Source organism: Hippichthys cyanospilos, chromosome 22 (genome assembly GCF_059441005.1).
Source record: "Hippichthys cyanospilos isolate Australia breed blue-spotted pipefish chromosome 22, RoL_Hcya_1.0, whole genome shotgun sequence".
Classification (NCBI taxonomy): domain Eukaryota; kingdom Metazoa; phylum Chordata; class Actinopteri; order Syngnathiformes; family Syngnathidae; genus Hippichthys; species Hippichthys cyanospilos.
The window spans coordinates 4,636,063-4,663,880 of record NC_142390.1 but is presented as its reverse complement, the minus strand read 5'-3'; the positions used below and the strand labels follow the sequence as shown (position 1 = coordinate 4,663,880).

The following is a 27,818-nucleotide window of genomic DNA, read 5'->3' as shown; positions in this document are numbered from 1 at the left end:
TTGTCTGAGAACAGGATCCCTCTGCCGCTCTACAGTGTGTGCGATAGCTTCGGAGCCGCGTCCGTAACACACTGTCAAACCACTCCAAACGAGTACAACCGCGACCAAAAAGCATTATTCGAACACGTCCCGCTATGGCGCGCCTAATCCGCCGATAGATCGCTCGTATTTGGGACTGTTCGTTTGGAACTTAGTCCGGGTTTGAATCGAGCTCGCTCGCTGTGTGCATCAGTCTTTATTAGCGAGCTGCCGCTCTTCTTGCTACCAGCTATTTCTTTAACTTTTTAAACACTCAGCTTCGCGAATGACTGAGCGCCGGCGGAGTATGGGATCCTTGGTGTCTTAGGAAGCAACCGAAGTGGGCTTTAACCGTTTTTGCATGCAAAAACAATGGCAAATTCGACGGGGAAAAATCTTCCAGATCAGCGAAGGAAGGGACAGGCTTTCCTGGACGAGCTGCGGCAATTTCACCAAAGCAGAGGGTGAGATTCGGGCACCTTTATTCACAGCAAATGCAACTTTCGGTTCAGATCGAACGGCACTCTGACTTGCGCCGAACTGCTATTGAGATACATTTGTGCTCATTTGTGACGTTATCTCCCCAGATCGCCGTTTAAGAAGATTCCTATCGTGGGTGGGAAAGAGCTGGATCTGAACGCTCTCTATTTCAGAGTCGTCTCTTTAGGTGGATTTGCTAAGGTGAGTGGGAACCCAAAGTGGGTATTTTCTCTCGGCGTGGGGAGCACTCTGCGACTCCCGTGTGGGCAGCCTGGGACGAGTGGATCCCCCCCGCAGACAGCCGTTAGTGGATCGGTGTTGGCCTTGTGCTAGTTTGCCATGTATCTCTATTGCAATGTGCTGCCTTGTGTTGTTGTGCGCTTGCCATTGAGTGGCGAGCGCTGCAAGCCAGAGCGCACTCGGGAGCCACTCAAAATTAGCGGGCACGTTTAACATCGATTATCGCCACTCGGAAAAGCCCACGGAAGGCGAGCCGTGCAGCCGGGCCGCCGCTCGGCGCTCGTCTCGCCGGGGGAGAGCATTCGATTTCCCCCCTTCTTTCCTCGCCATTTTCCTTGGCTTCATGGCTGCTCGCAAAATGCAGGCCTCGTAGGCCCGTATAGTCGATACCGAAAAACGGCACCGCACCGAACTCCGAATAAACGCCTTACCGCCGACTATCGCATTCCTACTCTCTGTGGGTACAGTTTCTTGCGAGTTTGGCGTCGTTTGCGTGTTGGGTTAGCGTGGGAAAAGTCAATTTAGCCCGTTAGCTGTGTTGCTAACCAGCTAACTCAAACGTTAAGTCTTACAACGCTTGTACACACACACACTTATGTGTCAAATGTAAATATATGCGAGGCATACGCACATTTGCGGCATCCTACCGCGCGGCGTGTTTATTCACATCATTGTTTTCGCGTATGTCAAACATGTTTTTTTTTTTTTTTTGCAAAGTTAATGATTTTCAGTACTCCCTATGAGGGGACCTGTAGATAGAAAACCAGATGTTTCCAACCTTGCCGCTCTTTTCCCTCCGCAGATGTGCTTTTATTATGTTTTTTGCTCTTTTTCTCTAACAACCCTTTCCCTCGTTTGCAGGTGTCTGACAAAAACCAATGGAATGAACTCGCAGAAGAATTTAATTTTCCAAGGAGTTGCTCCAACGCTGCATTCGCTTTAAAACAGTACTACCTTCGGTGAGTAGCACGGTTCTGCAGCTCTGTGCCTCCCAGGCAGCATGTGGGAAGTGTTTACAAGTGTTAGGATGCAATCAACAGGCGTTTTTCTCCTCTTGCTTGAAACCAGTGGCTTTATTGTGTAGCGGCATCATGGGCCCTTAAACAAACAGTATGGCATGCATATCTGTGGGTCACATTTGGGATCAGCCTTTCAGTTTTGTTGCTATGTTTTTATTTTGTTAGTTTGTTTTTATGCTGCAGAGCTCCAAGTGCAACAATGTCAGCTGCCAGTGATGGGAGTCTGGCTCTTGCCAGCATCTTAAGCACTGTGCTCTCATCATGTAGAATGTTAGTTCCTGTCACAGTTGCAGAGATGACCACTTTTGCAAACAGGGAGTCCTGTAATTGCTTCAGAGGCAAACGTCTTTGCATTTCTACCTAGTTGCCGCTGCAAGGTGGTCAAGTCTAGCAGCTATTTTTCATCTTGCGGCTGATGCTCTCAGTTCCTTTTAAGCTTCTAGATGGATACCCATCAGCTTTTATTAGTGAAACAAACCTCTCTTAACGGGTTTTCTGTCTCATGTGAATGAGAGTGTTTCTTAAGGAGATAGCCAAGCATAAAACTTGTCAGAAAGGCGGATGACAAGACAATCTGTTGTGTTTTTTGCCAGCTTGTACAGCGCATGCATGCAGCGATAGTGGGAAGCTGTCCAACTTGTAGGCTCCTTAATTATGCAGAATTCCAGGTTTGCATCTGCAGAATGGATCGGATCCAAAATTATGCCTATTTTTTTAAAGACAGATTTAAAACAAAAACCGACCCTAGCTGACCGCGGGAACAAACTCGTTTTTTCAAATTATGCCGCTCCTAAAATACTCGCTGGTGGTGAAATAGGGAGTAGCAAACACAGGCTGACAGCTGAGGGAGGCTGAATGCAGAATATATCATTCTCATGTCACAACAGCCGTTGGAACTAATTTGTTGATTTTATCAAAGGAAGTTCGGGGTAGTGGATGTCACAGGCGGAGAGAGCAGCTCGGAGTGAACGCGGCGATGCTCGCCACCTGTTTTTGCTGACTACGTATGATTGCTTATTGGATGAAAGGGGAAATTATTTTCTCGCTTACCGTTTTAATGAAATTGCCGCAGGGTGAAGGGTTCCTCTTTGCCTTTTTCCAGGTTGAAGGTTCACGCATACAGGAAGTTTCTTGCTAAAAGACACAAATGCTTGGTTGATATTAACCACGGCCAGTCAGTTAAAGGACCACGTGTGGCTCCTGACTGCTTTGACATTTGCAAGCTACACTGAAATCTTTCAGGACTTGTGTAGAATTCTATCCAAGTTGATCAAGTTAGCTTTAGGGATGAGCAGTGAACTAAATCAGTGGTTCCTCAACGTTTTTCAAAAGTATTTACAATTTCAGTGTCCATTTGAAAATGCGAATGTCGGCGGTAATAAGCAGAGACACGTGCCAGATACATTTCTGCAGCTCGTTTTCAAATCATCGAAACTCTACTGTGACATCGGGGCTAGCGAAGGTGCGGCCTTCATTTTGAAGCGGCGGAACTCGCAGACAGGATCATTTGAGGTTCATCTTCAAAATTAAAAAGAAAATGAAGAATGATGCGAGAAGATCTCACAAATAAAACGTTCGCTACCAGAGCTGCTCGTTTTAAAGCCCTAATAAACCCGAACACAGCTGCAGTGCGATGACCACAACCCATGATTTTTTAATGGTTCGGCATTGAAAGTATTACTGTATAACATTGCAAGTACTAGCTCTGCTGTATGGTTGGTTTATTTGGACCAATCTGTTTCCTCAAGTTCTCTCCCCGGTGACTGCTGCAGCAGCTGCAGAGTAGCTCACCCTTCTGTAAAATGATGTGGTTTGATCGTTTTCATTTGGCTACGGACATATCCGCCAAAATGTTTCAACTTGTTTTCCGTAATTCTTTTCACATGATTTTGCGCCGAGCTCCCCACCCTCATGTTCTGATTTCGGGTGAATCTTTCCCACAATCATCCAGACGCACGAGAACACCTTCTTTCGGAAATGAATAAAACATGCTGGGGAAATGAGCTTGTCGGCGCGGCCGCGGTCTCTCCCGATTGTAAACTTGAGGACAAGTCAGGTGACGCGGGTTTAACCTCAGTTTGCCCTCGCCGCCGCTTCCCCAGTAGGAGGGAAGCAGGCCCAGAAGGCACGGACATCTAGGAACCGCTTGCTCGCTCACTTGTTAACTCAAACAAAACCGTTGTTCAGACTGGGCCCATGCTTAAAGGGTTACTTTTAATGACTTGTTTGGAACCTAAGGACATAAGATCCCATTTTAAACTACTATCTATCAAATTGAAACATACGGTAGTTGTCAGCTCAGTTGTTGAAGTATAAACTGGAGTGTTTGTTGTGTACAGGCACCAGTCAAAAGTTTGGAAACGTTCTATCTCAGTGTCGCTTTTTCTGTTTTGTTTGATCATTATTTAATAAACTCCAGAAATGCAGATTAATACTTAAATCATCAACAATATGAAGCACTATTCATGGGATTATTTGGTCAACATAAATCAATGTTTGCCGCAACAGAATGCTTTATAGTTTAGATTACTCACAGTAGGCCTGATAAGAATTGCACATCTTGCATTAATATTACATTTTATTCCAAATTGAAATGATCTATAAGAAATTCATTTTTAATGGTCTTTGTAAACATAGCACAGGTTGGAAGGGCTGTCACAAACAAATCATTTTTCGAATTCCATCGATTTTTACTTGAGTAATAAGTATTTTTTGTGCGTGTGTGTCATTAAAAAGATGGATCTGGGATATCCAGAGTACGGCATATATCATTTTCAAATCATACTGAACACTGGAACACAAACAGCAAGCGAGCATGCCGGTGCATTAACATTTCCTTTGATAAGCACACATGCGACAGTTGGCCTGCTAACAGCCTTTCAGCAGGTGTGTTTGCTTGTGGTGGCAACTGAATAGTGTTCCCATATAGCCTCTGAGTATTTTTTATGCAAAATCTTCAATCTGAATGGCTCAATGAAGAGCAACCGACAATCGTGGGCATTCGACGTCACCTTACATGCTCGTAGCTTAGCGTTTCACACTTTTGGCTCAACAGATTGAGTTTCTTTTTACATGCGGTGAACAGATGTTAAATTAACAGTGTTCAGTGCAAAGTCTTGTAAAAATGATACCTATAGTTGTTGTTTCAGCCTTGTATTGCATGGCCTTTGAACTGGTTTGCATCATTTGTGTTTTCGGTCTTTTGCTACTGCGTACTGTAGGTAGACTGGCTGTGGATAAAAGATGAGACCCCGTTCACAAGTATGGCTCAAAATCTATCTATCATGGACCACCTGAGGGCTTTTAAGACTTTGCGTTTATATTTTGACCTGCCCGCAGGCAGGGTCAGTCATCACTGGCAGCCTCATCTCTTACTCTTGTCTCTTCGCTGGCCTTGAAAGATTGACAGATCTGCCTTGAACTAGACAGTGAAGCTCGGGTTACTACTTTTAGCCGCTATGGCTAAACGCACAAATCATCTTTTGTTCACAGGCTTTTAATAAACAATAGCAATAAATTGTATGGCAGAAGACTGCCATGGTCGAACAGTTGCGCTGTGGAGGAGAAGGTCAGCTCAGCTCTGTTGTGAATCAGCTTTGTTATAGTCTTGACTGTATGGAAGGAAAAGGATCATTTTTAGAAAACACAATTGTCAGCACTTGCTTTTATGTCTGACAACATGCACCAGCTTTGGGCTCTGAAAGAAGAAAAAAAAAAAAACATTTTTCCCCCTGACAACAATCACTGTTCTCATACTGCAGAGGAACTGGCATCATTGAAACCATTTTTTTTTTTTTTTGATGGTCTCACTCAGATGCAGATGTTTGCAGCTGTAAAAGATTTGAGTGGTATTATTACGCCGTCTTGTGCGCTGACCTTTTCATGTGTATACGCCTGTCATACATTATCAGTGGAAGCCGCAGGCGCTGCATTTAGAGCACCAAATAAGTATTTTAGTCCTTGGAGTAATGTTTTGTCAGCACCATTATAGCTGTTCCAGTTGTGGCGTTAGAGTTTTACTCTGTGCTGTCAATCATTGACATTTTAACTGAATTTGGCACGTGAAACTCAATTTGGGATTATTGACCAACCAGACTCACCAGACCTTTTCCATGTCTTCATCCATGTCCAGCAGGGGGCAGTGGACTCTTACACACCAGGGGCATTAGGATGGTCAATCGCAGACTTTGTTTTGGTCCTTTAGGTTAACCAGATAATGTCTGTAGTTTATAAAAGACTAACCTTCAATTATTATTTATGTCGTCATGATGCTAACGTGCTACCATTTGGTGAGAGCATCAGTATTTCCCCCTCCCCCGGTCATTTGAGACAAAACCAGAAAATCGTTTAATAGTCTAGGTGTTCACTGTTCGCGGACTGAATTGAGGTGATATGATCTTCAGTCTCTCAGCCGGGCTTCCTGCCAGCCTCTTTGATCAGAAGAGTGTGAAGCTCACGTTTCCTGTTTTTGACCTTTCACCCTTTAAAGCTTTTAAATCAGTGGACTGGCACCTTTACCAAGGCAACACAACCACAATATAACCCTTTGTGGTTATAGTTTTAGCTCCGCCATGCATGAAAATATATTGTTTTGATTCATCCTGTTTTTGGTGACAACCAAAAGGAACATGCAGATGTTTTTATTTATTCACCTGAGACTCAAGCTGCAACTATCGATTATTCAAGTAATTGATTAAGATGGACAAATTTCTATATCTCTGCCCATACCAGCGTCATTTCAAGGCATCTATATTCTCATCAGTGGTCGTTTTTATGATCAGGAACTAGAAATTACAAATAAATGACTGGAAAATCAATAATTATGCATAATTTAACCTCACATTTTGCCATAATGGTTCACCTTCATTGGGGTCAAACATGTTTGTTTAATTGTATTTACAGGGCTTTGCTGATAAGATAATTTAACGCGCTGAAAAAATATGTTAAGTGACCCAATGCCCTTGCTGTTTATAAACTTTTGTTGTTTCCCTTTTAACGATCACGAAAAAAGTACCGGTATCAAGTAGAAGAGGTAAGGAGCCACTCTGTAAAAAAATGGCTCCCGCCCGTCAATAGTCATTATCTGCTTTTGGCCAGACAAGGGGTGATGACGCTGCATTCAAGAGCCGAGCCCTATCTCTCCCGCTCGCCTTGTTCGCTCTCTTCTTCCTCCCAATGAGCGGCGAACGCCGCGTATTTATAGTCGAGCGTGTCACCCGGCAGCCAGCGGACGGGGGATTACCTCCATCGCGATGAACAAGCGGGGGCCTCATTCACTAAGAGCCAGTGGCTGGCCCGTTCTGTGACTCACGGCCACACATGAAGGGTTAGCCACACTCTCACCGCAGAGGTATTTTTGCATGTGCGTGTTTTCCTCAGCGTGTTGGAATGATTGAAGACATGTTGCCTTTATCACGGAGTAGGAATGACGAAATTGCTTATGTTTTCCACCTTCCTCGCTAATGTTTGAAAGAGCGTTTTGCGCATGAACTTTGCAAATGGTGTTCAGCTTGGAAGGGGTGTCGCTAAAATCCACGCGCTGAGCAATATTGCCATGGATTGAAATGGAACTAAATAACATTTTACCTCGATAGCCTAGGCTAAAACAAAAAATTGTATTCTCATGTTCGGCTGTGCGCACATACTGTATGTTTGTTGTTCGTGACAGAAACAGTGTGTTTAACTTTTCGAATTAAGAGCAAATTAATTGGAATATAATGTAGGAACTGCTGTAATGCTCTATTCAGGTTGGACTTGGCTGAACCAAATTGATTAATTGAAAAAGTTGGAAATCACTCGTCTCAGGCATTGGTTCTCAAATCGGTATACGGGTGATATTGGAGTTTCTGCAGGTTTTTCCTTCACAAATCAAGAACACATTGTGATAGTGACTATTTTGTAGTTTCATACAGATGCACATTGTCTCTAGTGTGTTTACCATAGCTTTTTTGTTTTGGTTTTTTTTTTTCGCCCCAGCCAGAGTGCGGGTGACATTCTTGGCAAGGCAGCAGTCTACTGTACTCACCACTCTGTTTTCTATGCAGATACTTGGAAAAGTATGAGCGAGTCCACCACTTCGGCGAGGATGACGACGAAGCGCAGCCGGGGAACACCAAGACCTTTCTTCCAGTCGGCGCAATTCCCACATCTTATAACTACCAGCAACATGTTGTGTCAGGTAGGCCCGACACACACTTAAGAGGGTTTTCGCCTTATGCTTAGCGAGCTCAGTCGAGCTTAGCGTCCGTCACTTTGCTCTCCATGTTTTATGAATCAGGTAGATGGATTAAAAATGGGCTTTGTGACTGAACAAACTTCAGTTAGAAAAAAAAAAGTTAATCCTCCTCCTGATGTGATTAGAGTGTCGTATCACTGCATAGGAACTTTTTATTTGGTATTTCCCTTTGGGGTGTAGCTTTTTCGTTTATGCAATCTTCTGTCATTTTGTGAAACCAGTCTCAGTTTTGCTTTTTTTTTTTTATTTCTTAGGAAAGGAATACTTTCACTGTCATTTTAAGGTTCAATAATGTTTGTTTTCGAGTTTTTATTTATTTATTACCCCCTATGAGGCAACATTGAATGTTGCTTATCACCTTTATTGCAGCGTACTGTTTACTCCACATTTTACCTCAGTACATTCGCTGTGTTGGAGCCGCGCCTGTCAGCCATCTGTTGTGAGCAAGTGATTGTTGCTTCTGCAAATAACATTGATAAATCTTTTTTTTTTTTTTTTTTTTTTTTTGAGAGGGGGCATGCATTCTCTGGATAAAAGCACATCTGCAAGAACACGTATTTCACATGAAACGTTCTGCTTCTTTGGCTGAGGCTAAAACTGCAACGTCTCACACAGACGCGCACAATCTTGTACGTTGGCTCCCGCTGAGCAGCTCTGAGGGAACTGTCTGACATTATTGATGAAAGGCAGAGGGGAAGTGCTTGTTGATTTTCGCCATGCTTCATTTCAGATTAGCGCCTTCCATATTTTAGTTAATTTGCTTGCACTCATTGCGGAAGGTTTTTGTTGATTAGCATTTTATATTCCTGTATGGGAAGACCATATTTTATGCACGCGTTGATCACAAAAGAAAACCAGGAAAAATGATGAATAGGGGAAGAAAAAAAAGCTTTGTTTTGAACCCTAAATGAAAAATATCATCACACAAAAGGATTTCTATTTTAGTCGTAGCCCTGCAGCAACTTTGCCACATTTCTTGCATGAAACCTTGTTGTACAGTCCCTCTTTTGTTCCAATCCGATGCAGGTGTTCAGGGTCGAACAGCAACTCGCAGGAATTGAATAGAACAGTTGTAGCTGTAAAGGTAGATCGGATGATTTACATTAAAAGCGAAAGCCTTCATCCTATTCAGCTCCCAGCAATCACCGAATTTTTTTTTTTCTTCCAACTGTGATTACCATCCCTGACACGTTTGCTTTACTGTAAATGAAAAAAAACGTTCTTTGAAGCTAAGGCTGCTAAATAATTATGCTGATAAAATCTTACCCTCTGTTGTTAAGGATATGTTAATGCACAACGCCACCATCCGACTAAATCGGTTCCTTCAGATGTCCTTGCAGCTTAAAGGAAAAAAAGAGAAAAAAGCTTCTGCAGTACTTTGTTTGCTGCTGCCATCCTGACTTGCAAATGCACTGACCTGTGCACAAGGTTAAGCATTTTTTTGTTGCATAAGGGGATAAGAGAAACAAAATTCAACTTCAACAATCATTTTGGTTTGAAATGTGTATTTTAAGGAATTTGTCTACTTTTGCATTCACATTTTTGGCATATTAAACTCATATTTTTTGTTTTCTTCCTCAGACTATCTCCGCCAAAGCTATGGGCTGTCTACTGATTTTATTCCGCCTTGCGACTACAACAAACTGGTGCTGTCTCTCCTGTCGGGCCTGCCCAACGAAGTGGACTTCGCTGTCAACGTTTGCACTCTGCTCTCTAATGAGAGCAAGCACGCCATGCAGCTGGACAAGGACCCCAAATTGGTCACGTTGCTACTGGCCCACACTGGTGTCTTTGACGATTGTACGTGCGCACCAGAAAATCTCCCCGCCCCTCCAACTTTTGAAAGTAAATAATAATCATCCTGTGTTCTTTTTGTAGCGCTAGGCAGCTTCTCTGGGGTGTTTGGTACCGACTGGAAGGCGAAGACGTCCCGGGATTTTATCAAGGTAATGTCTTGACAAAAAAAATTACATCACGAAACAGTGATTCATTTGTTAGAAATGGATTCATAATACATTTTGTTGATTAGCTAACGGCTGTTTGTTTGTTTGTTTTTTTCCCCCCTCATGCAGTTTTGGAAGGAGGTGGTGCAGGATGCAGAAGTCAGGGAATTGATCTGGGACAAGAGCAGCACAGCTCAAGGTAAAGCAGACTCGGCGCTAAACGTCATAGACGAATACAATTTGCCTCAGTGGGTATTCTCATGTATTCTCTCACAGCCTAAGTTGTTCGGTTATACAGCCCTACTTCATGAAGCGATTTTTACCTCTGCTAAGCATGTGACTTAATTTTTATTTTTTTAGTTAAGAGGCTTACATAAAACAATCAAAGACCAAATTTGATTTGAGTTCTTGTCAGAGCCCAAGCTGGTGATTTACAGCAACTGCTGCTTTGCGGTTATGTAAAAGAACAAATAAGGGGTTCTGCAAAGGGACGTTAAACTTTGCTGTTGACTGAAAATGACTTTGCATGTCACCGCCATTTTATTTTCCTATAAGCGCAAGGATTGATTGAATGGACTCCTATGTGATGAAAGGGGGAATTGGAGATTCTCTGGCATCGATTTTTCCTGTATCTTTCTTCAGATGGTACATTAGTAGCAGAACCTTGGCAGAGCCTCTTCCACCCGCCGCGGAACCCGGGAATCAGTGATATGGAGGCCCAGCGGGTGTTGCAGGTGGCCGTCATCCTGCGAAACCTCTCTTTCGAGGAGGCCAACGTTAAGCTGCTGGCGGCCAACCGGACGTGCCTGCGCTTCCTTTTGCTCTGCGCCCACTGTAACCTCATCTCACTCCGACAACTCGGGCTCGACACGTTGGGCAATGTGGCCGCCGAGGTGAGTCGCGAGGTTCACAAACTTCGAGTGAAATGGAGTCATCACTTCAATTTGAAGATGTGTGATAATGCTTGCGCGGCAATGGAGAAAACAGCCTGTGTTGCTTAGGAAAAATGCAGCGTTGGCAAATTGGGTGTCATAATTAGCTGAACACCCACAGTAGGAAATTGGAATTACAGTATTATGCCCCAAAAATTCTTGAATAAATAATGCTATGATGCGTGTGTGTGTGTGATTTGCATGGTCTGAAGAACAAATGGTGCAAGAACTAGACCGATTCCCACATCTTGATGTGGAGCATTCTGAAACTATTATTTCTCCACTTTCCGGAGCCTTAGTGAATGATTTATGTATGTTAATTTACTGCTACGCAGGGAAATAACTCCCCATCAAGGTGCTATTTTGAGAAAATGTATGCAAAGAGCCCCCGATGCAATCAGTTAGGGTTTTGTCGCCAGTAACTAGAGGGGCAATATTTGCATCGAAAAGACACATTAAACCGTGCTGCTTACTGGTTCTAAACAATATATATTGCCTCAGTAAATGCTAATGAAATGGCTGTTTTATGGAAAACATTTGTTGCTTTGAACTGTAGCATTTAGCCATGCTTTCTTTTGTTGTTCATCCAGCAGAATCGTTTATTCACTTTTAATGCTCACTTTCTTTATTTTCTGTTCTTTTGCCTTCCAGCTCCAGCTCGATCCGGTTGACTTTAGGATGACCCATCTGATCTTTCACACTATCACCAAATGCTTAATGTCCAGAGACAGGTTCCTCAAAATGAGAGGTGCGGCTTCCCTTTCATTAGCTTATATAAATCTGTCGTATCCACGGTGATATAAGCATCTTCTATGGAATGTCTCTTTTTGTCATGTAGCCATGGAGATCTTGGGCAACCTGAGCAAAGCAGAGGACAACGGCGTGCTCATCTGTGAGTATGTGGACCAGGACTCATACAGGGAGGTAATGATGCTCCTCACCCTGCCTGACCTCATGCTCCTCATGGCCTCGTTGGAGGTGCTCTACTTGTTGGCTCAGCTTGGAGAGGTTCCTTGCAGCAAGATTGCCTCTGTGGACCGTAGCATAGGTAGGTGCCAAATGACTGCAAATCATGAATGTTTAGACGTTTTTCATTAAAGATTTTAGTGTCCCCCTGGTCCACGATTCACCATTGTCGCCAAAGTTCTCCACTTAATCTTAGTCATTACAACCATGCTTTATTGATCATTCCACTTGATTAAACTAGAGCTTTAAAATCTTAACAGACTCGTGGTTCGTATGCAGGTTTTGTCTGACCGATTTCTATCCCAAGCGGGAAAACATCTCCTACCGTGGACGTATTACGGATCGACTTTTCCTTTAGTCATGCTTGATCTTCCAAATTAACTTTGTTGTACTGGAATGTGTCAATTTTCCAGACCTGCTGGTGAGGTTAGTTTCTGTCGACCTTCATACGTTTGGACCAGATGCACTGACAGCGGTGCGGTTGATCGAGCATCAGGCCAATGCCGAGCAGGCTACAGAAGTTCGACCACAGCTGGTCGAGCAGGTACCTGCGGCCGTGCAGGGAGCGCCAGCCACTAGTGAGTGTCCTTCACGCGCAAACCGTGACACTAAAGCTCAAATAAATATAAAACATAGCCTCTTTATTTTATGGTTGAACATTAAAGCCTAGATGCCGGCATGCAAGAGGAATTTTGCTGCACAATAATTAAAAAGCCATAACTTCTATGTTGAAGCTTGATGAGATTTGTAATCATCTGATTTCAAAGTCATACAGACTAAGTGGAATTTGACTTTTTTTTTTTTTTTTTTACTGAATCACGTTTTGCATTGTTTGCCAAGTTTATTGGAAGAATAATAAAACTATGATCTTGGTTGTGTAATCATTAGTTAATATGACATCTAGTGGACAGTCTGGGGAGTTTGTGATTTGTTGTTGAACCTGAATCAGCATACTGAATTGTATTAATAATATGCTCTTTCATCACTAAATTGGTTGCGCGTAAGCATAAACTTTTTTTACTTTTTGTTTTTCATGCTCTTCAGCAACACGGGCTTCGGTTCAGTCCACACAGCCACCACCTGGAATAGTTGAACTTGATGGAGAAAAATTTACATTGCAATGGTCAGTCCTGTTTAGAATTATTGTTATGTTAAAAATAATGGGTCACATTTCATTGGCGTCTGTATGCATTGCAAAATGTAAACAATATTCTCTGATTTGACTCTCCATCAGGCTAAATGCACACTTTGAGACAAACACTGATGGGTCAGTGTCCCGGGCGGATATGTACTCAGAGTACCTTTCCACATGCAGCAAAATGGGACGAAGTAACATCTTGAACTCTACTGGCTTCCTCAAATGTCTACGGTTAGTCTTTTTTATTTTTGTATCCTGTCTAAATAAGTGGTTGTTTGCAAATTGAGAAAAACAAATGTTCAAGAAATACATGTGGATAAAAGTAAGCAATAGTTTAAAGCCATTACAAGTAAAACAAACTATTCAATATCTAAATACAATGCCGAGCAAGGACATGTTTAAAATCAAGCACTTGCAAGGACTATTCAACATTGGAACCCTTTTACCGTGCCCGTTACAGGACTGTATTCCCCAATCATACTATGCGGCGGCAGGACGAGACCAAAGCCAACGGCCCTGTTCACATCCTCTTGGTGGGGATAAGGCGGAGGTCAATACCGCTGCCCGTCCAACTGTACTATCAGCAGCCTCAACAACAGCAGCAGGCTCCGGTTGCAGCATCTTCTCCGTCAGTTCGAAATGAAGCCCCTGCCGACCCCCAGGCTCCACCTCCCGGTAGGACAGATTTGACTCGTAGCTATACGGAAGAGGATTAGGGCCAGAAAGCCCTAAAAAGTTTGCCAGGATTCTCACATCTATTTCAGAAGTTAGGATTTTGAGAGAGAGAGAGAATTCAGCTAATTTTTTTTCTTCCTTCCTCTCGTCCTAATCCTCTTCCGTTTACTTAAACTTGTTGGAAGGAAATGAACCAAAACAAACCAACCAATGCTTTGTGTTTTTTTGTTTTTAGGTATACCTCCTGGGAATCCACCACAGTTAAGCCGGCCACCAGGCCCAAACGTATCCGGCGCAACGCCATCTGGGGCAGCCAATACAAAGGAGACCCCCAATGCAAGCCACCCAGCAGTTTCCCATCATTCGGCAGCCCCGCACATGCCTCTGCAGTTGCCTTCAAACTCTCAGGCAATAGCGCAGCAGCAGCAGCAAGTCCGGTCTGCTCCGGTGGTCCAGATTCCAACATCTGCACCAACCTCCCAGAACCACAGCCCTCAAAACACGGCTGTCCCACCTGCAGTTCAGCAGCAATCTCCCATGCTCCCCACCGGGACACCAGTCACGCTTTTTCAGCAGGTCCCCCAGGGCCACATCCTCACTGCTAGGGTGCAAGGTGTCTGCCCCCCAATTTCCCAGCACCCGCCCCTCACTCCAACGCCACCTCTGTCCACGCCACAGGGAGCCCCTCCCCACGTAGAGCCTCAGTGCATCTCTTCCATCCAAGGAACGTCGAGTAGTCAGACGCCGCCCACTTCCACCGGGTCACGGGTCACATTTCAGAATATCGCCCCCAAACCAGTGCCAAACCAGGCCACTGGCCCAGCAGCCACAATAACCAACCAGCAGCCTCAAACACAGAGTGTGGTAATAGTTGGTACCGGTCCTCAACAAACCCAAGCCTACGCCCCCGCCATACACCAAATTGTTCTTGCCAACCCCACCGCCATTTCTGGCGCCCAGCCTCTTCAAATAGCAGGGCAGCCCGGAGCCCCTTCCAGCCCGTGCCCACCCACCTCATCTCACCCGAATCCCCAAATCCAGCCCAATCAAACCGTCAGCCACGCACTGTCCATTAAACGTCATCAACAGATGAACCCGCAAGCTCCTCCCACTCAGCCTACCTCTTCCGAGTCCAGCTTGATCAAACAGCTTCTGCTTCCAAAGCGGCCTTCCACGCCGGGTGGAAAGCTCATCCTTCCTGCGCCGCAGGTACCCCCTCCCAACAGCACCAGTTCACAGGTGATCTACCAGACGACCTATAGCCCCCAGGCGAACCCTCCGCAACCTCAGCAACTCAACGTTCAGCTGGTTCCCAGTCAGGTCCAGCTCTTACCCGGCCAGCTCATCTCCACAAGCAGTCCAGCCGCAATCATCCAGGCTCCCATGGCGACTGGACAAGTCACATTTACTGTGGTCCCCAACACTGGCTTTAACACCTCCACCGCAGCCGTAGCTGCCGTCAGCCATGGCGCCGTGGTCCCGAGCGTCCCGTCTCCGCCGTTCTCGACGGGAACGGCGCCCCAACAAGCTCCTGCGGTTCCTCCGACTCCGCTCAGAGGTGATAAGATCATCTGTCAAAAGGAGGAGGAGGCCAAGGACGCCACTGGCTTGCACATCCACGAGCGGAAAATCGAGGTGATGGAGAATTCCTCTATGCCGGACGGCGACTCCTCCAATGGGAAAACCAGTAACGGTGATGTTGGAGTAGGCGCCAAGCTACTAAACGGTCGAAAGTGCATGGAGTCTACTCTACCTCCATACCACTCAGGGAACAGCCAGGGGACACCCAATGGCCCAGCTGCGGAGAGTCCCCCCGCTAACGGGAAGCAGGCCCTCTCGCCCGGCCTCGACGCCACCTTGGAGGGGAACCCGGACTCCAAAAAGACACTGGTCAATGGGGTGTGCGACGTTGACCGAGGCGAGAGTGGCGTCATTAGCAAAAACATTCCAAATCACATTGCTTCCAAGCAGTTCTTGGGGAACGGGGAGGTGGGCCCCACCGAGAAGACTCCTCTGGCTCCCAGTCCTCCCCTCCAGCAAGACACTGCCAAAGCCCAGCAGGCGGAACGCCTGGCCAATGGACCTCAGGCGATCGGCTCCAGGCCGCCCTCGGAATTAACAAATGGACCTTTAGGCCCCGGCCATGCCGTGCCTGTGCTAAGGCAGCAACTGCTCCCAAATTCCACCCTGCCCCCCGCCGTCCCCATGACCTCCCAGAGCGGGTCCGCTTCCCCCGCGAACGGAGTCGCCCCGGAAGCGCGGGGCGTCAAGAGGCCGGCCGAGAGTGAGGATCGCGCGGCGGCGTCCTCGGGGATCCCCAACAAGGTGGGAGCGCGGATCATCACCATCAGCGACCCCAACAATGCGGGCAGCAGCTCCACCATGGTGGCCGTGCCCGCGGGAACCGACCCAAGCACAGTAGCCAAAGTAGCAATAGAGAACGCCAGTCAGCAGAGGAACTGCTCACCCACACAGGCAGCTGGCTCAACGGTGAGTCACCGGAAAGGAAAGGTCATGTCGACGCTTTCTTATGGCGTGATTTGGTCTCAGCTTTGCAAACATAGCCCTGTCTCGCACTGATTTCAGTCACGTCTGAAAACCACTTTTCCATCGCGCCAATTGCGCATTGTGTGTGTATGTGTGTGTTTTTCAAATCGCATAAGGTTGTGACACAACCACTTTCAAGCAGTCAGTGTGATATGGAGGTCAAGAAGGTGAAGCCAGTTAAGACCATTTGGCTCTCACTGATACACACCTCCTACAGAAAAGCAGCTGAGAGAACAACTTTTGCTTCCAGTGAGAGCTTAGGCTACATCTCAGCGTACAAGACGCTTGAAGCTCATTTAAAAAGCGAAACAAAAATAAAGGGGGGGGGGGGGGGCTATTTGGTTTATGAGCGAAATTTTAGAATGACCTGAACTGCAGTAGGACCTTTACTGGTGAACATAATTTGACTGCTTGATGTGCTTAAAAGGGGGTATGTTGTCTTTTCAAATTAAAAGCAAATTAATTAGAACGCGACGCATTTTAGTGCTCATTTGTGATATTGTGACTTTTTGGCAGAACGTATGCCTTTATTCTGTTGAGTCTTATATGGGAGCGTGCTGCCATATTTGACACTATTTTCGAGCAGAAGAGCCAGAATTTAAACAAATGACCTATCTATCTTCTAGAATTGTTGAAAAAAAAATATACTAGAGACCTCTGCCAATGTAGTTCCTAAGGGGGAGGATGATATGATTTTTGTGGGTTACATGGAAAACACATCTTTGAGAACCACTAGTGTAGAACGTTGCTCTCAAAATACAGTATTTAAATGTTTAATTCACACGCCTTGTTCTCTGTAGCCCACAGTTACCCCGTCCCCGCCCCCCGCAACAGCAGACAGCAACAGCCCTCAAGTCCCCTCAACGCAGCAAACCCCCGCAGTACCGCCCGAGCAAATTAGGAAAGCGGGGCAGAACTTCAAATGTCTTTGGCAATCCTGTAAACGGTAAAATGAGTCCCAGATTCGACTGTAGCATCTTTTGAAATGTATTCATGGAGATATTCCTTCTAGGTGGTTCGAGACTCCATCCCAAGTGTTTTACCATGCCGCAATGCAACACGGTGGAAAGGATGTGTACGGAGGCCAGTGTCAGTGGGAAGGATGTGATCCTTTCCCACGACAAAGACTCTCCTTCATCACGCATCTACAGGTAAGCCTATTTTTTAACAGAATAGAATTATTTGAAAAGCGCCTGTCTGAGGTATTAATTTAGTCATCCGCCCAACTTCAGGATAAGCACTGTTCTCGAGAGGCTTTGCTAGCTGGACTTAAACTGGAGGAACAGCAAGCGCAAAGCCCCAACTCAACTTCTTCCCAGTATGCTTCCATTATACCAGCAAGACATTTATTTGAATGACTGTTGTTTTCAACCCTAACTTGAAACGCGTTGCTTTTCAAGGACGCCGCCGGTGGCAGGCAGTACTCCGGCGGCGAAACCGCCGAAAGCAATCGTCAATCATCCGAGCGCAGCTCTCATGGCCCTCCGCCGAGGTTCTCGAAACCTGGTCTTCAGGGACTTCACGGTGAGCGGAAGCGGCCTGACCTTCCTTTCAAATTTCTTTGTCAAAGATTCTTGATCCTTGTAAAACTTGAAATGCCTTTTTTTCCCGCTTCCTAGGATGAGAAGGAGGGACCAGTGACCAAACACATAAGACTAACTGCTGCCTTAACGTTAAAGAACATCGCCAAGCACTCAGACTGTGGTCGCATGTAAGTATCCCGTAAATTAAAGAGTGAAACAATTAATTAAGTAATGGTTTAGTTGCTGATTAATCTTTGCAGTTCTAACCTTGTATTTTATGCTGAAACATAAAAATTGTTTTTGGGTGCAAACTGGAACAGGTTTCAAATCATTTCTTTGGGGAAAGAGTTAGGTTTTGTAATTACCCATAGCTGCCGCAAGATGGCGGTGTCTAAAGTGAAGCTCCTCACTTTCAATCGTTTCCTTGGCACTAAGGTGGCATTAGGTGACCTGAGCACAAACATAAATGACATAAATTCCCTCAACATAGTTCAACGCATTTACATGCCACGAATTTGGTGGCGCCCCCAAAAAAATGCTTATTTTGTATTTGTTAGGAATTAATCAGCCACAAGCCAAAAACTGATGGATTTTTGCTTTCAGGCTCGTAAAGAAGCACGAGCCGCACCTCTCCGTGCTCGCACTAAGTAACATGGAGGTGTCCACCACGCTCGCCAAATGCCTTTATGAACTGACACGGTCGCTCCAGGCCTAACGCCAAAAGGACAAGCTCTAGAAAGCCCTCCCGTCACCCTCGCGCGTCCACCGAGGCGAGAGGAATAAGCCGCCGGCGACCCGTATTGGGTCGAGCGCAGGATCGGGACTGAAGACGTTCCTTCTGCAACGCCTGCCGCCCCCGCGCTCCCGACCGATCCTCGGCTTTTTTAACCTGTGTTTGAAACCCCGCCACGTACCCTCACCCCCCCCCCCCCCACTCGAAAAACTGCCACGGGGTCTTCCACCAGCTGCCCATCACAGGGAGCTTTTTTTTTCCAACCGCTTCCCTGAGCGACTCCACCCACGGACCCCCCTCCCACACCCCGGGGGAAGAAAGAAAAAAAAAAAAAAGAGCACCAAACACGAGCACACTTTGTCAACAGTTTTAGTTTTTGGCCCAATAAACTGACAAACAATTTTGACTGAATGAAGACCACCGGGTTTTTTGGGTCCCCGTGCAGGAGGGGCAGGCTTCGGAAGGCGTCCCACAGGGTTGGGATCGAGGAGGACTCATCTGGCAACTGGCGCAGACTTTTTGTTTTTCTTTCAAACTTGGTAGCTTGGTTTTCTTACTTGAGTCGATATATTTTCACTTATTTATTATTGAAATAAATACCATTACAATTAATGAAATGAATCTTGTAAATATTATGTGAATATATATAAAGAAGATCCTCTTTCATGATGCAGCCACTGGAGAACTTGCTCTGTGGTGTTAATAGAAGCATTACTTTGGTAGGATGAAATAAAGTAGTATGTTTTTTTTTTTTTTTTTGGTTTGCTTTTTTTTTTAATGATCCCTGGTCACTTGTATCTAATGTGATTCTATACTCAGCAGTGAATGAATGTACTTAAAATCCTGTAAATACTTCTGCAAAGGTACTGATGCTGTAAAGCCTAGGGAGAGGAAAAAAAAACAGTTTTTTGTGGAACTGTGACATTTTGTATTATAATACCTTGTAGAACTCATTTTGCTGGCTGAAAGAGTATGGAATAATATATCGTCATTTTGTAGAAGAAAAAAAAAATATTGAAGGTATTTTCCCTTTCTTTTTCCTCACACCTTCCCTTCAATGCGCACACACACACATAAAACAAGTGACATATATCTATCCACTGTAATCGTTTTGTCATCGTACGGGCACAGTGCGCGTACCAAAATTTTTTTGTATTTGTAAATTGGTTTAAATACATGGAGTTTTTATACAGGTTTTCTCCTGTGTTCTTTGCTTTACGTGCAGGTATAATATTTTCTTCACTACTTTTTTCTATCTTAATATAGTGTGGAGTTTTATTGTACTATTTTTTCATTCTTAATACCATGCCACATTCCGGCTCACGTCCTCAAGACTCTCCTCTCGACTGTGTGTTGTGTACCATTTATGACTGCCTGTCCTATTAGCACCTGACCGGCGCTCTACCCAACCATCCTCATTTCTGCCGTGTCTGTAGGATGTGTGACTAAACATAGACCTAACAGTCTGTTAGAGATTGGCTTTATTTACTTTGGTGACTGTTTATAGTTTTTAAATAAAAACACTGAACATTTTGTATTTTCTTCTGTATTTTATTTCTTTTCGAGCAATTTGACTTTTTTCATTTTATCTCAGGATGAAGTGAATTCACATAAGGGCATATGGAATATTTATTTTGTGGAATAAATGTCATTTTATGTGTAATACTTGGTGTTTCCGTTTGGGGGCGCTACTTGCGCAAACTACGCTCCGCACCGCGAGACATGTGGCCGAGAATTTGTCAAATCTCTGCTCGGTGTTTATCTTCAAACAACAAGTACTGCATTTCAACGAGTAGCTTAGCGATCTGTTAGCATTCGGTTGGAGAAAACGCTCAAAAGTTTTCACCGAGAAAGCTTTTCGACGCCTAATAACAAAGCACGGGGGCACTTTAAAAGGTGAGTAAGTCGCCGTAGTATCTTTTGCTAACTAGCCTCAAGTGTTAGCTTGTTATAACGACGTACGCAGGTGTTGTGTTGTTATCTCTACGCGGCTAGTTAGCTCGAGTGGGTAAACTTAAGATACTAGCTACTAGCCACCTAGCCAACCTACGACCTTCAGTGCGTTGAGAGTTGCTAATAATAGCCGCGATTTAGCTGAAGTTGCTAACTGTGCTAATAGCCACGAAGCTGTTTGGTACCTATTTTTGTTTCGCTTCGCATTAGCTCGCTTGCTAACCCAACAAGGATTGTGGTTAGCCTCACTTTTACTGTGATTTGAAACCAAAACGAAGTCGCAAATCGATATTAATCTGTCTGATTTATTAATTAAATGTACCGCAATGGTAGCTGTTCGTGTTGTATGAATAGTGGAACGAACGTAATCGAATTAGTTTCACATCTGTTCACCGTTGCCATAGTAGCCTCATCGATTCATTGAAGTATTATTTGTGATTGTCCTGCCACTTATTGCCAATACTGTAATATTATTCAATACAGTTAAAAATGTGTGTAATGTTTTATTTCAAATAGATTTTTCCAATAGAACGTTAAATTTGGTATTTATTGCAATCATAATCTTTCAATTAGTATAATAGCACTTTTAATGTAATACTGTACGTAATTAAAATAAGCTTGTAATCATTTCAGAATATTGACCCAATCTCAATATATTTTGATTTTGTGAAGTAAATGTGAAAAAAAAACATACCTTCAAATAAAAGTGAAAATTACGTAATGTTATTATTATCCTCAACCCACTCCAAAAAACATGCATAGCAGGTGTATTGGACATACTAAATTATCCCGAGGTGCGATTGGGTGCGTGATCGCTTGTTGGTTTCTGTTGTGCCCTACGATTGGCTGGGTGTCCCCCGCCTCCTGCCCGAAGTCAGCTGGAATAAGCACCAGCAAGCTTGCGACCTCTGTGAGGATAAGTGGCTTTAGGAAATGGATGGATGGATATCTCCTCAATCCCTTTGTTTTCTTTTGTAGAACACCTTATTGAGAGTTGACCTTTTTATTTCTCGTAGGCGTGATTCGGACAGCCTGGGGCTGGACATGACTGGAGCTGAAAGCGGTGAGTCTCTTCACAAAGTCGCGTGTGATGCCTTATAACGTGCATTATAATGCTGACCTGCATTCTCGTGTAGGTGGCCAGGGGTCACCCCCTGATGGGAGTGACGCAGAGGAGGCGGAGCAATGTCCTATCTGTTTAGGGGTCCCGGACGCTGGGGAGCTCGCCATGCCTGACAGCTGCTGTCATGTGTTTTGCCTTGGATGTCTTCTCACTTGGGCAGAGGTGACCTTCAGCATGCACCTGTGGATGAAAAAGCAAAATGTGGAGTTTCTGTTGCTAAAAGATTGCCAGCTTTCACAGCAAAGATTTTTTTCTCAGTACAAAGCAAAGCCAAATTGGGGGCTGCATTCTTATATCCCTTCTTTGTAGAATTTGTAAAAAAAACCAATGTAATTTCTGCAAACTTTATTAAAAAAATACTGTCTTGTAGAACAACATGAGATATGACTTGTTCTGTTTGTTATTCTGATTTTGGTTTTGATCATATTCCCATCAGTTGCAGATGGTCCCTTCTTGTCCAGTGGACAGACGGCCATTTACCAATGTTTACAGATTGGATGGAAGCCTGCGCTGTGTGCGGGTCTGTATATTGATAGTTATAAACACATCTTCTCGAACTCCTTTCTTCTTTTCATCTTGCAAAATGGGTTACAAAGCTAATCTTGCAGGAATTTGACATTTTATTGGCATTTTTGTTTTTTGAAGGTTCAAGTGAGACAGCAAGTGGCTGAACCTAAAGCTGAGATATGCATCTGCAGAAATCCTGGATGTAGCGTCTCTCTCAAGTGAGTATTTTTTATATTTTTTAAATCACAGTCATTGGAATGTTTTTAGACAACTTTGATACATTTGGATTTCTTTCCTTTACCAGAAGCAAACTCAGGAAAAGGTCGAGACAGCAAAGGGCTGAGAAAATGGCTGGTTTGAAAACAAAAGAGCTTCTGCAGAAATGTAGGTTCTCAATTCTCATTGTGTTCTCATCAATTTCATGCTTGATTTTCTAACATTTTACTTTGGCAATTCCTCTACAAGGCAACGACCCATCTTCAATCAGCCAGAAAAAGGCAAGCTCCGAATTTTTTTTCTTTTGCACTGTGCTGCTGATTTATCTCATTTTAAAAAAAAAACATGCTCTTTGGTTTTCCAGGTGAGAGGAACAGCCCTGTCGACCTGGCCATCATCTCCCTTTCTTTCACTAGCAACATCAACACAGGACATGTAAGTCACGCTTCCATAATTAATGACATACATAGAACATTTTGTGACCAAGGTCGGGTTGGGAAATATTATGGTATCTGAATATCCTCTAGATTATAGAATATTCTTAATCTTTTGGTGCAATGTCCTATGCTATCAGTCAAGAATATTTAGACTGCATTATGTTAAACTATTAATGAATCATGACATGATAATTCTCTTGCAGTACAGAGCCTGTGGTAGTGGCAGAAGACATATTGTGTGAAACTGGACAGTGCAAACGCCAGGTACAAAAGTGCTTGTGGTTCTCTCCCCCTGCTCCCATTCCTGCTAATGGAACCTCAAGGTAATGGAATCCGACTTTTATATTATTAACATGATTTTTTTTTTTTTTTATGACAATGGGCTATTGTTTTTTATTTGAAAAAAAAAGCTCTAATTTACAGCTGATGAAAACCTTTTGCTTTTGTTTTTGTAGGTTCCGTCCTGCTTATATCAACAACAGTCCATTTACATTTGAACGCTGTTCACCTATTTCCTCCACTTCATCATTTAGGCCTGGTCATTTTGGTATGTACTTAAGAAGGAAAGCTTTTTTTTTTTTTTTTATTAATAATAATTATTTTCCTTTTTTGACCAAAATTATGAACGGTGGTGCCATGAGATACTAATGGCCTGACCTATACATTTTTCTTATTTTTGTATTTTTTTTTTTTTTTTTTTTTTGAGACGCAAACTTTGTCGTTGGCCGAATGTGGCTTGGATGTAAAAATGTGACTTGTATGAATGACATAGTAATCGAAGGCAACATTGTATCATTACTGTATTTGTTCACACAGTTTGTGTTGTTTCAGTCTTCCAAGGTGTGGTCTGCGCCATTACCTGTCCTAAAGGAGGAGAAAAGCGAGGCGGAAGAGCCTCGAGCTCTAACGCGCCCACCAAAAAAGCAGAAACCCTACCGTCCAGGCGATCGGGACGGAACAGTAAAGGCCAGGAGAAGGAGCCTTCTGTGTCCGACCCTTCATCGTCTCCACAGTCCAACGTGTCCGAATCCGACTCATCCGCCAGCCAGGCTTCTAAGCTTGATGAGGCATCTCAGGTGCCAGGCAAAAGAAAAGGCAAACGGGTAACGAACCGAAAAGCCAGCGGGAAGAGGAAAAACACAAGAAAAAAGCAATCATCGGAATTTGTGGGAAACCCATCGCCGAGTGAGGAGGACGAGGGCAATGGTGTTGACAGCAGTGACGAAGAAGAGGTGAAAGATGGCGCCAAGCCTGAGATGAATAACTCAGATCAGCCTTCCGATGCAGAAGGAAGTCTTGATCCAGTCTACATTGACATGAAATCACTCGATGGACAACAAGCTACGGAATCTTTAGGCAGTAACAACTCGACGCTAACAGGCAGTAACAACGACACGCTAGTGAAAGACTCTTGTGAACAACCGGAACCTGACGAGAACAGCAACTTGTCTCTTTCTTTGGACTTCCTTCCAAAAAGCCCTGAGTCCGAGAGCTCGGGCAAACCTAGCGCACAAGAAGAGGAACCCAGTGTCAGAGATGACGGCATCTCCACATTGCCACCATCTGAACCGGAGAACACTCCAAATAATTGCGACAATATAATAGAGCAGAACTGTAAGCTGGAGACCGGTAATGAAGAGATAGAAAGAAGCAATGATTTTGAAGCATTACAAGAAGAACCCTCGGTAGCTGAGCAAGAACCAAAAGAATCCGTGGACTCTAAAACATCTGATACAGAAGCGCCATTTGTCATTGAACATTTGGAAGAAGTGGTTGAAAATGAGCATCGATCCAAAGATGATACCAGTGTTGTTCCGATGGATTGCAGTTCACCTCTGAGCGAGGTCCTTAGCAGTACCATATCCGAGGAAGCCAAAGAGAGCATCGCAGCGAAAACCTCAGTCTCGGATAAGAGATCCAAAGACCAAGTGGAGAATGACTCGACCCATGAGAGGAAGAATGGCAGGCAACGACGTTCTCGCTTCCACTCGCCGACCTCTGCCTGGTCACCCAAGAGAGACTCTCAGTCTACTCGCCCGCGTTCGAGAGAGCGGGCCAGCAGCCCACCCTCCGGCCGCTCCTCCCGGGCCCGCAGCAGGGAGCGAGAGCGTGAGCGAGACAGGGAGAGAGACTACACACAGAGGGAACGGAGCCGCGAGAGGAAAAGGAGACGATCCAGGAGTCGTTCCAGATCCAAGTCGCGGTCTCCATTCAGGTCCAGATCTCACCGACGAGGATACAGCCCCGAATGGCCGCCGTCGAGAGATCGCTCTCCCCGGGGAAGGGAGCGAAGAGGAGGCCGAAGGGCGGGGCCGGGCGGTGAGGGGTGGCGCTATCACGGAGAAGCTGATCGCTTTGAGAACGGCGCCCTTTCCGAAACGTCCCCGGAACGCCAAGGCTGGTCGGAGAATCCCGACTGGGTGACAGAAAAAACTCGCGGCGAAGTCGAGGGCAGGAACTGGGATTTTGGCGGCGGCTCCCGCTGGGAAGATCGTGGGCCGAGGGGCCGCGGCGCCGGCCGGAGAGGTGGCAATCGCAACTTCCACAGCCAGCCGCCAGATGACGACAACCGTAGGCAGCCGTGGAGCAACTCGGGAGCGGGCAAAAATTCAGGGAACGACGCCTACAACCGTTTCAACGAGAATCGCGGGGGCGGCCGCAGGAAGCAGGAGTCCGACGCTGGCGAGTCCATGCTGGACCGCTCGGGTTGGTCATCTGCGTCCAGCTGGGCCGTGCGGAGGACGCTTCCGGCTGATGTTCAGGATTATTATTCCAAGAGGGAAAGGGGGGGTGCAGGCGGCTGGACCAGATCTGAAGAGGAGCAACCTGCAGTAGGTAAAATAAACGTTCCCATCCCTGGTTTCTCCTCTCAAAAAGAATGGGTGTTTGTTTATTTATTTATCTTTTAACTCATTCACTGCCAGTTTTTCATTTATAAAACTGAAACTGAAATCATCCCTGCTCCAAAGCGTCCAATTTGAAAATGCCTCCTCATAACCTCTTGGCCTTTTGATGTATAGATTCCGCTCCCAGTGAACCTGTACCCCCGACCAATGTGGGCAACGCTCCTGCACCGGTGCTGACGGCCATGCCCCCGCCGCCCCCGCCTCCGCAACTGAACGTGCTTCATCATCACTTCCCCTTGCAAGGCCCCCGCGGCCCCCTTCCGGTCAGCTTGCAGCCCTCGGCCCCCTATGCCATGCCCTCTACTATTCCCGTGCACCTCCACCCTGCTGTGCCACTGCTGCAAGTACCCGCTGTGGGCGCCCAGGGGCTGCCGCCGCCTCCCCCGCCGCCCCCGCCCATGCAGCAAGGGGGCCAGGTGGTTGCAGCTCAACCTGAGGGACAAATGACACAGGTAGGCACAGTGTGATGCCTTGAAATGCTGACGCCTTAGACTGCACTTGTAGCATCCACAGGGCTCTCCTTTGCATACGTTCAGGTAGTGGTATAACTTAAGCTAATACATTTGAAAACACATTTTTAAAGTTTTTATTATATACAAAAACAGACCTGGTTAATGGAATGTAATTAATCAATAGCATTGCAGTTGCAGTCAACTGCAAATTTTATTCGCAGGAAAATCTCTGTTTTTGTTTTGTGGTTGACTCTAGATGGTAGGCACTATAGGTGCTTATGGAAAAGCGGGCCTGCTTCCCACTACAACCAAAGTGGGTCAGCAAGCCGTCAGCCAGGCGCTGCCTTCGTCGACAACGCAGCCGGCTCAGCATCACAAGGCTCAAGCCGACAGCTCGAAAAAAGAAAAGGTAACATTTGTGTTTCAGGTTATTATTTGCAACGCGTTTCTGTACAACACAATCTTGTTTTGCTTAAGAAACAACAGATCCAGGAGAAAGCTGTCAATGAGGTGAAGACGGCCATCAAACCTTATTACCAAAATAAGGAAATTACAAAGGATGAGTACAAGGAAATTGTTCGCAAAGCAGTAGAGAAGGTGCGCTTTTGATATTGCAACTTCTGGAAGGCCAAAAATGATCTTACCTTATGTCATTGTTGTTGTTTTTTCTGCTCAGGTGTGTCACAGCAAGAGCGGCGAGGTGAACTCAAGTAAGGTGGCCAACCTGGTGAGGGCCTATGTGGACAAATACAAGCATGCTCGCAAAAAGTGAATTGGCACCGCACAGACCCTTCGTGCAGCTCAAGTGCAATTTCCCCTCGCTGGAATTTTGTTTTCAAACTCAACTATGACAGACAGCCATCGTGATTTTTGATATCTCTAACTTTTAAAGAACTATATAGATTTTTTTCTATAGATTTTCATATTTTGTTAGAAAAAAGACCCAATCAAGAAGTTGTAATGTTAAAGCCCTTTATTTTGCATAGATTCTGACCTGCAGAGCTACTGTAAGGGGAGCAGGGTTGGGAGGGATGGAGGTTTGATTAAAATTTAAAAAAACTAAAAAAAAAGCATCATGTCTTCTACTATAATGAAGAAAATCTTCTGGCTGGTAGAATGAAATTCCATTTTATGGAATTCTAATGACACAGCTTATTAAAATATGTCTATAATATTTCAGATGAAAGACAACTCTAACATCATTTTTATGATTATGACTGGAATCATATTTGATCAAGAAGGAGAGTTGGAGAAAAAAAAAAACACGTTCAGGGAGTGGTCGAATCAGGTTAAATTAACCCCGCTTAAATGTGTAGTGAATGACCATGCAATCAGGTGAACTGCAAAGTATCCAGAAAGTAGTGAAATAAAGTAGCTGCTTCCTGATTGGCTGTGACTTTTTACTTCCATTCCACACATTGTAGCTAAGTTTGGGATATTTCGGCCTTTATTGAGCCAAATCACCTACTTTATACACTTAGAAACGAGTATAATCATGGTAAACTTTACCTCTTGCCATCTGGTTGAAGAGTAGTAAGGTGATTTGGCAACAATATTCTGTTACTTTGGTGCTTTGAGATACGAGTGGTCTCCCTCAGTTTTTTTTTTTTAGATAACATATGTCATTCCTTGTCTTGTCCTATTGTACGTTGAGGTTTATTATCAAGTTAAATGCAAAATGATTACTCTGAAGTTTTACTGATGAGTGCCATTGTGTTCACAGTATTAAAGAAAAAATTCCGGCATTTTACTGCCCTCACGTGGCCAAGTTGCGC

The 27,818-nt window shown here is 44.8% G+C and overlaps 2 protein-coding genes across 4 annotated transcripts; both read left to right on the top strand.

Moving 5' to 3' along the window:
* Positions 1 to 25: 25 nt before the first annotated feature.
* arid2 (AT-rich interaction domain 2) lies at positions 26 to 19,986 on the top strand. The gene is made up of 21 exons (XM_088406848.1): positions 26 to 482; positions 606 to 699; positions 1,600 to 1,697; positions 7,802 to 7,935; positions 9,574 to 9,792; positions 9,871 to 9,938; positions 10,065 to 10,134; positions 10,578 to 10,828; positions 11,519 to 11,615; positions 11,706 to 11,915; positions 12,247 to 12,411; positions 12,878 to 12,956; positions 13,068 to 13,202; positions 13,432 to 13,646; positions 13,882 to 16,136; positions 16,994 to 17,139; positions 17,206 to 17,344; positions 17,426 to 17,511; positions 17,594 to 17,717; positions 17,813 to 17,904; positions 18,320 to 19,986. The coding sequence occupies exons 1-21, from the start codon at positions 391 to 393 to the stop codon at positions 18,429 to 18,431; spliced, it is 4,881 nt and encodes a 1,626-aa protein (XP_088262974.1). The 5' UTR covers positions 26 to 390; the 3' UTR covers positions 18,432 to 19,986.
* Positions 19,987 to 20,163: 177 nt separating this feature from the next.
* On the top strand, positions 20,164 to 27,429 carry scaf11 (SR-related CTD-associated factor 11). 3 transcript variants are annotated; one of them, XM_088406960.1, is made up of 15 exons: positions 20,164 to 20,345; positions 21,419 to 21,465; positions 21,539 to 21,687; positions 21,968 to 22,045; positions 22,171 to 22,250; positions 22,337 to 22,416; positions 22,498 to 22,529; positions 22,613 to 22,683; positions 22,889 to 23,008; positions 23,141 to 23,232; positions 23,517 to 25,520; positions 25,706 to 26,043; positions 26,300 to 26,452; positions 26,521 to 26,640; positions 26,720 to 27,429. In XM_088406960.1, the coding sequence occupies exons 2-15, from the start codon at positions 21,447 to 21,449 to the stop codon at positions 26,813 to 26,815; spliced, it is 3,432 nt and encodes a 1,143-aa protein (XP_088263086.1). In that variant the 5' UTR covers positions 20,164 to 20,345; positions 21,419 to 21,446; the 3' UTR covers positions 26,816 to 27,429. The 3 variants fall into 3 exon arrangements, with proteins under 3 accessions (XP_088263086.1, XP_088263087.1, XP_088263085.1); XM_088406961.1 differs by having other exon boundaries at positions 21,962 to 22,045; positions 26,530 to 26,640; XM_088406959.1 differs by having other exon boundaries at positions 21,962 to 22,045.
* The last annotated feature ends 389 nt before the right edge of the window (positions 27,430 to 27,818 follow it).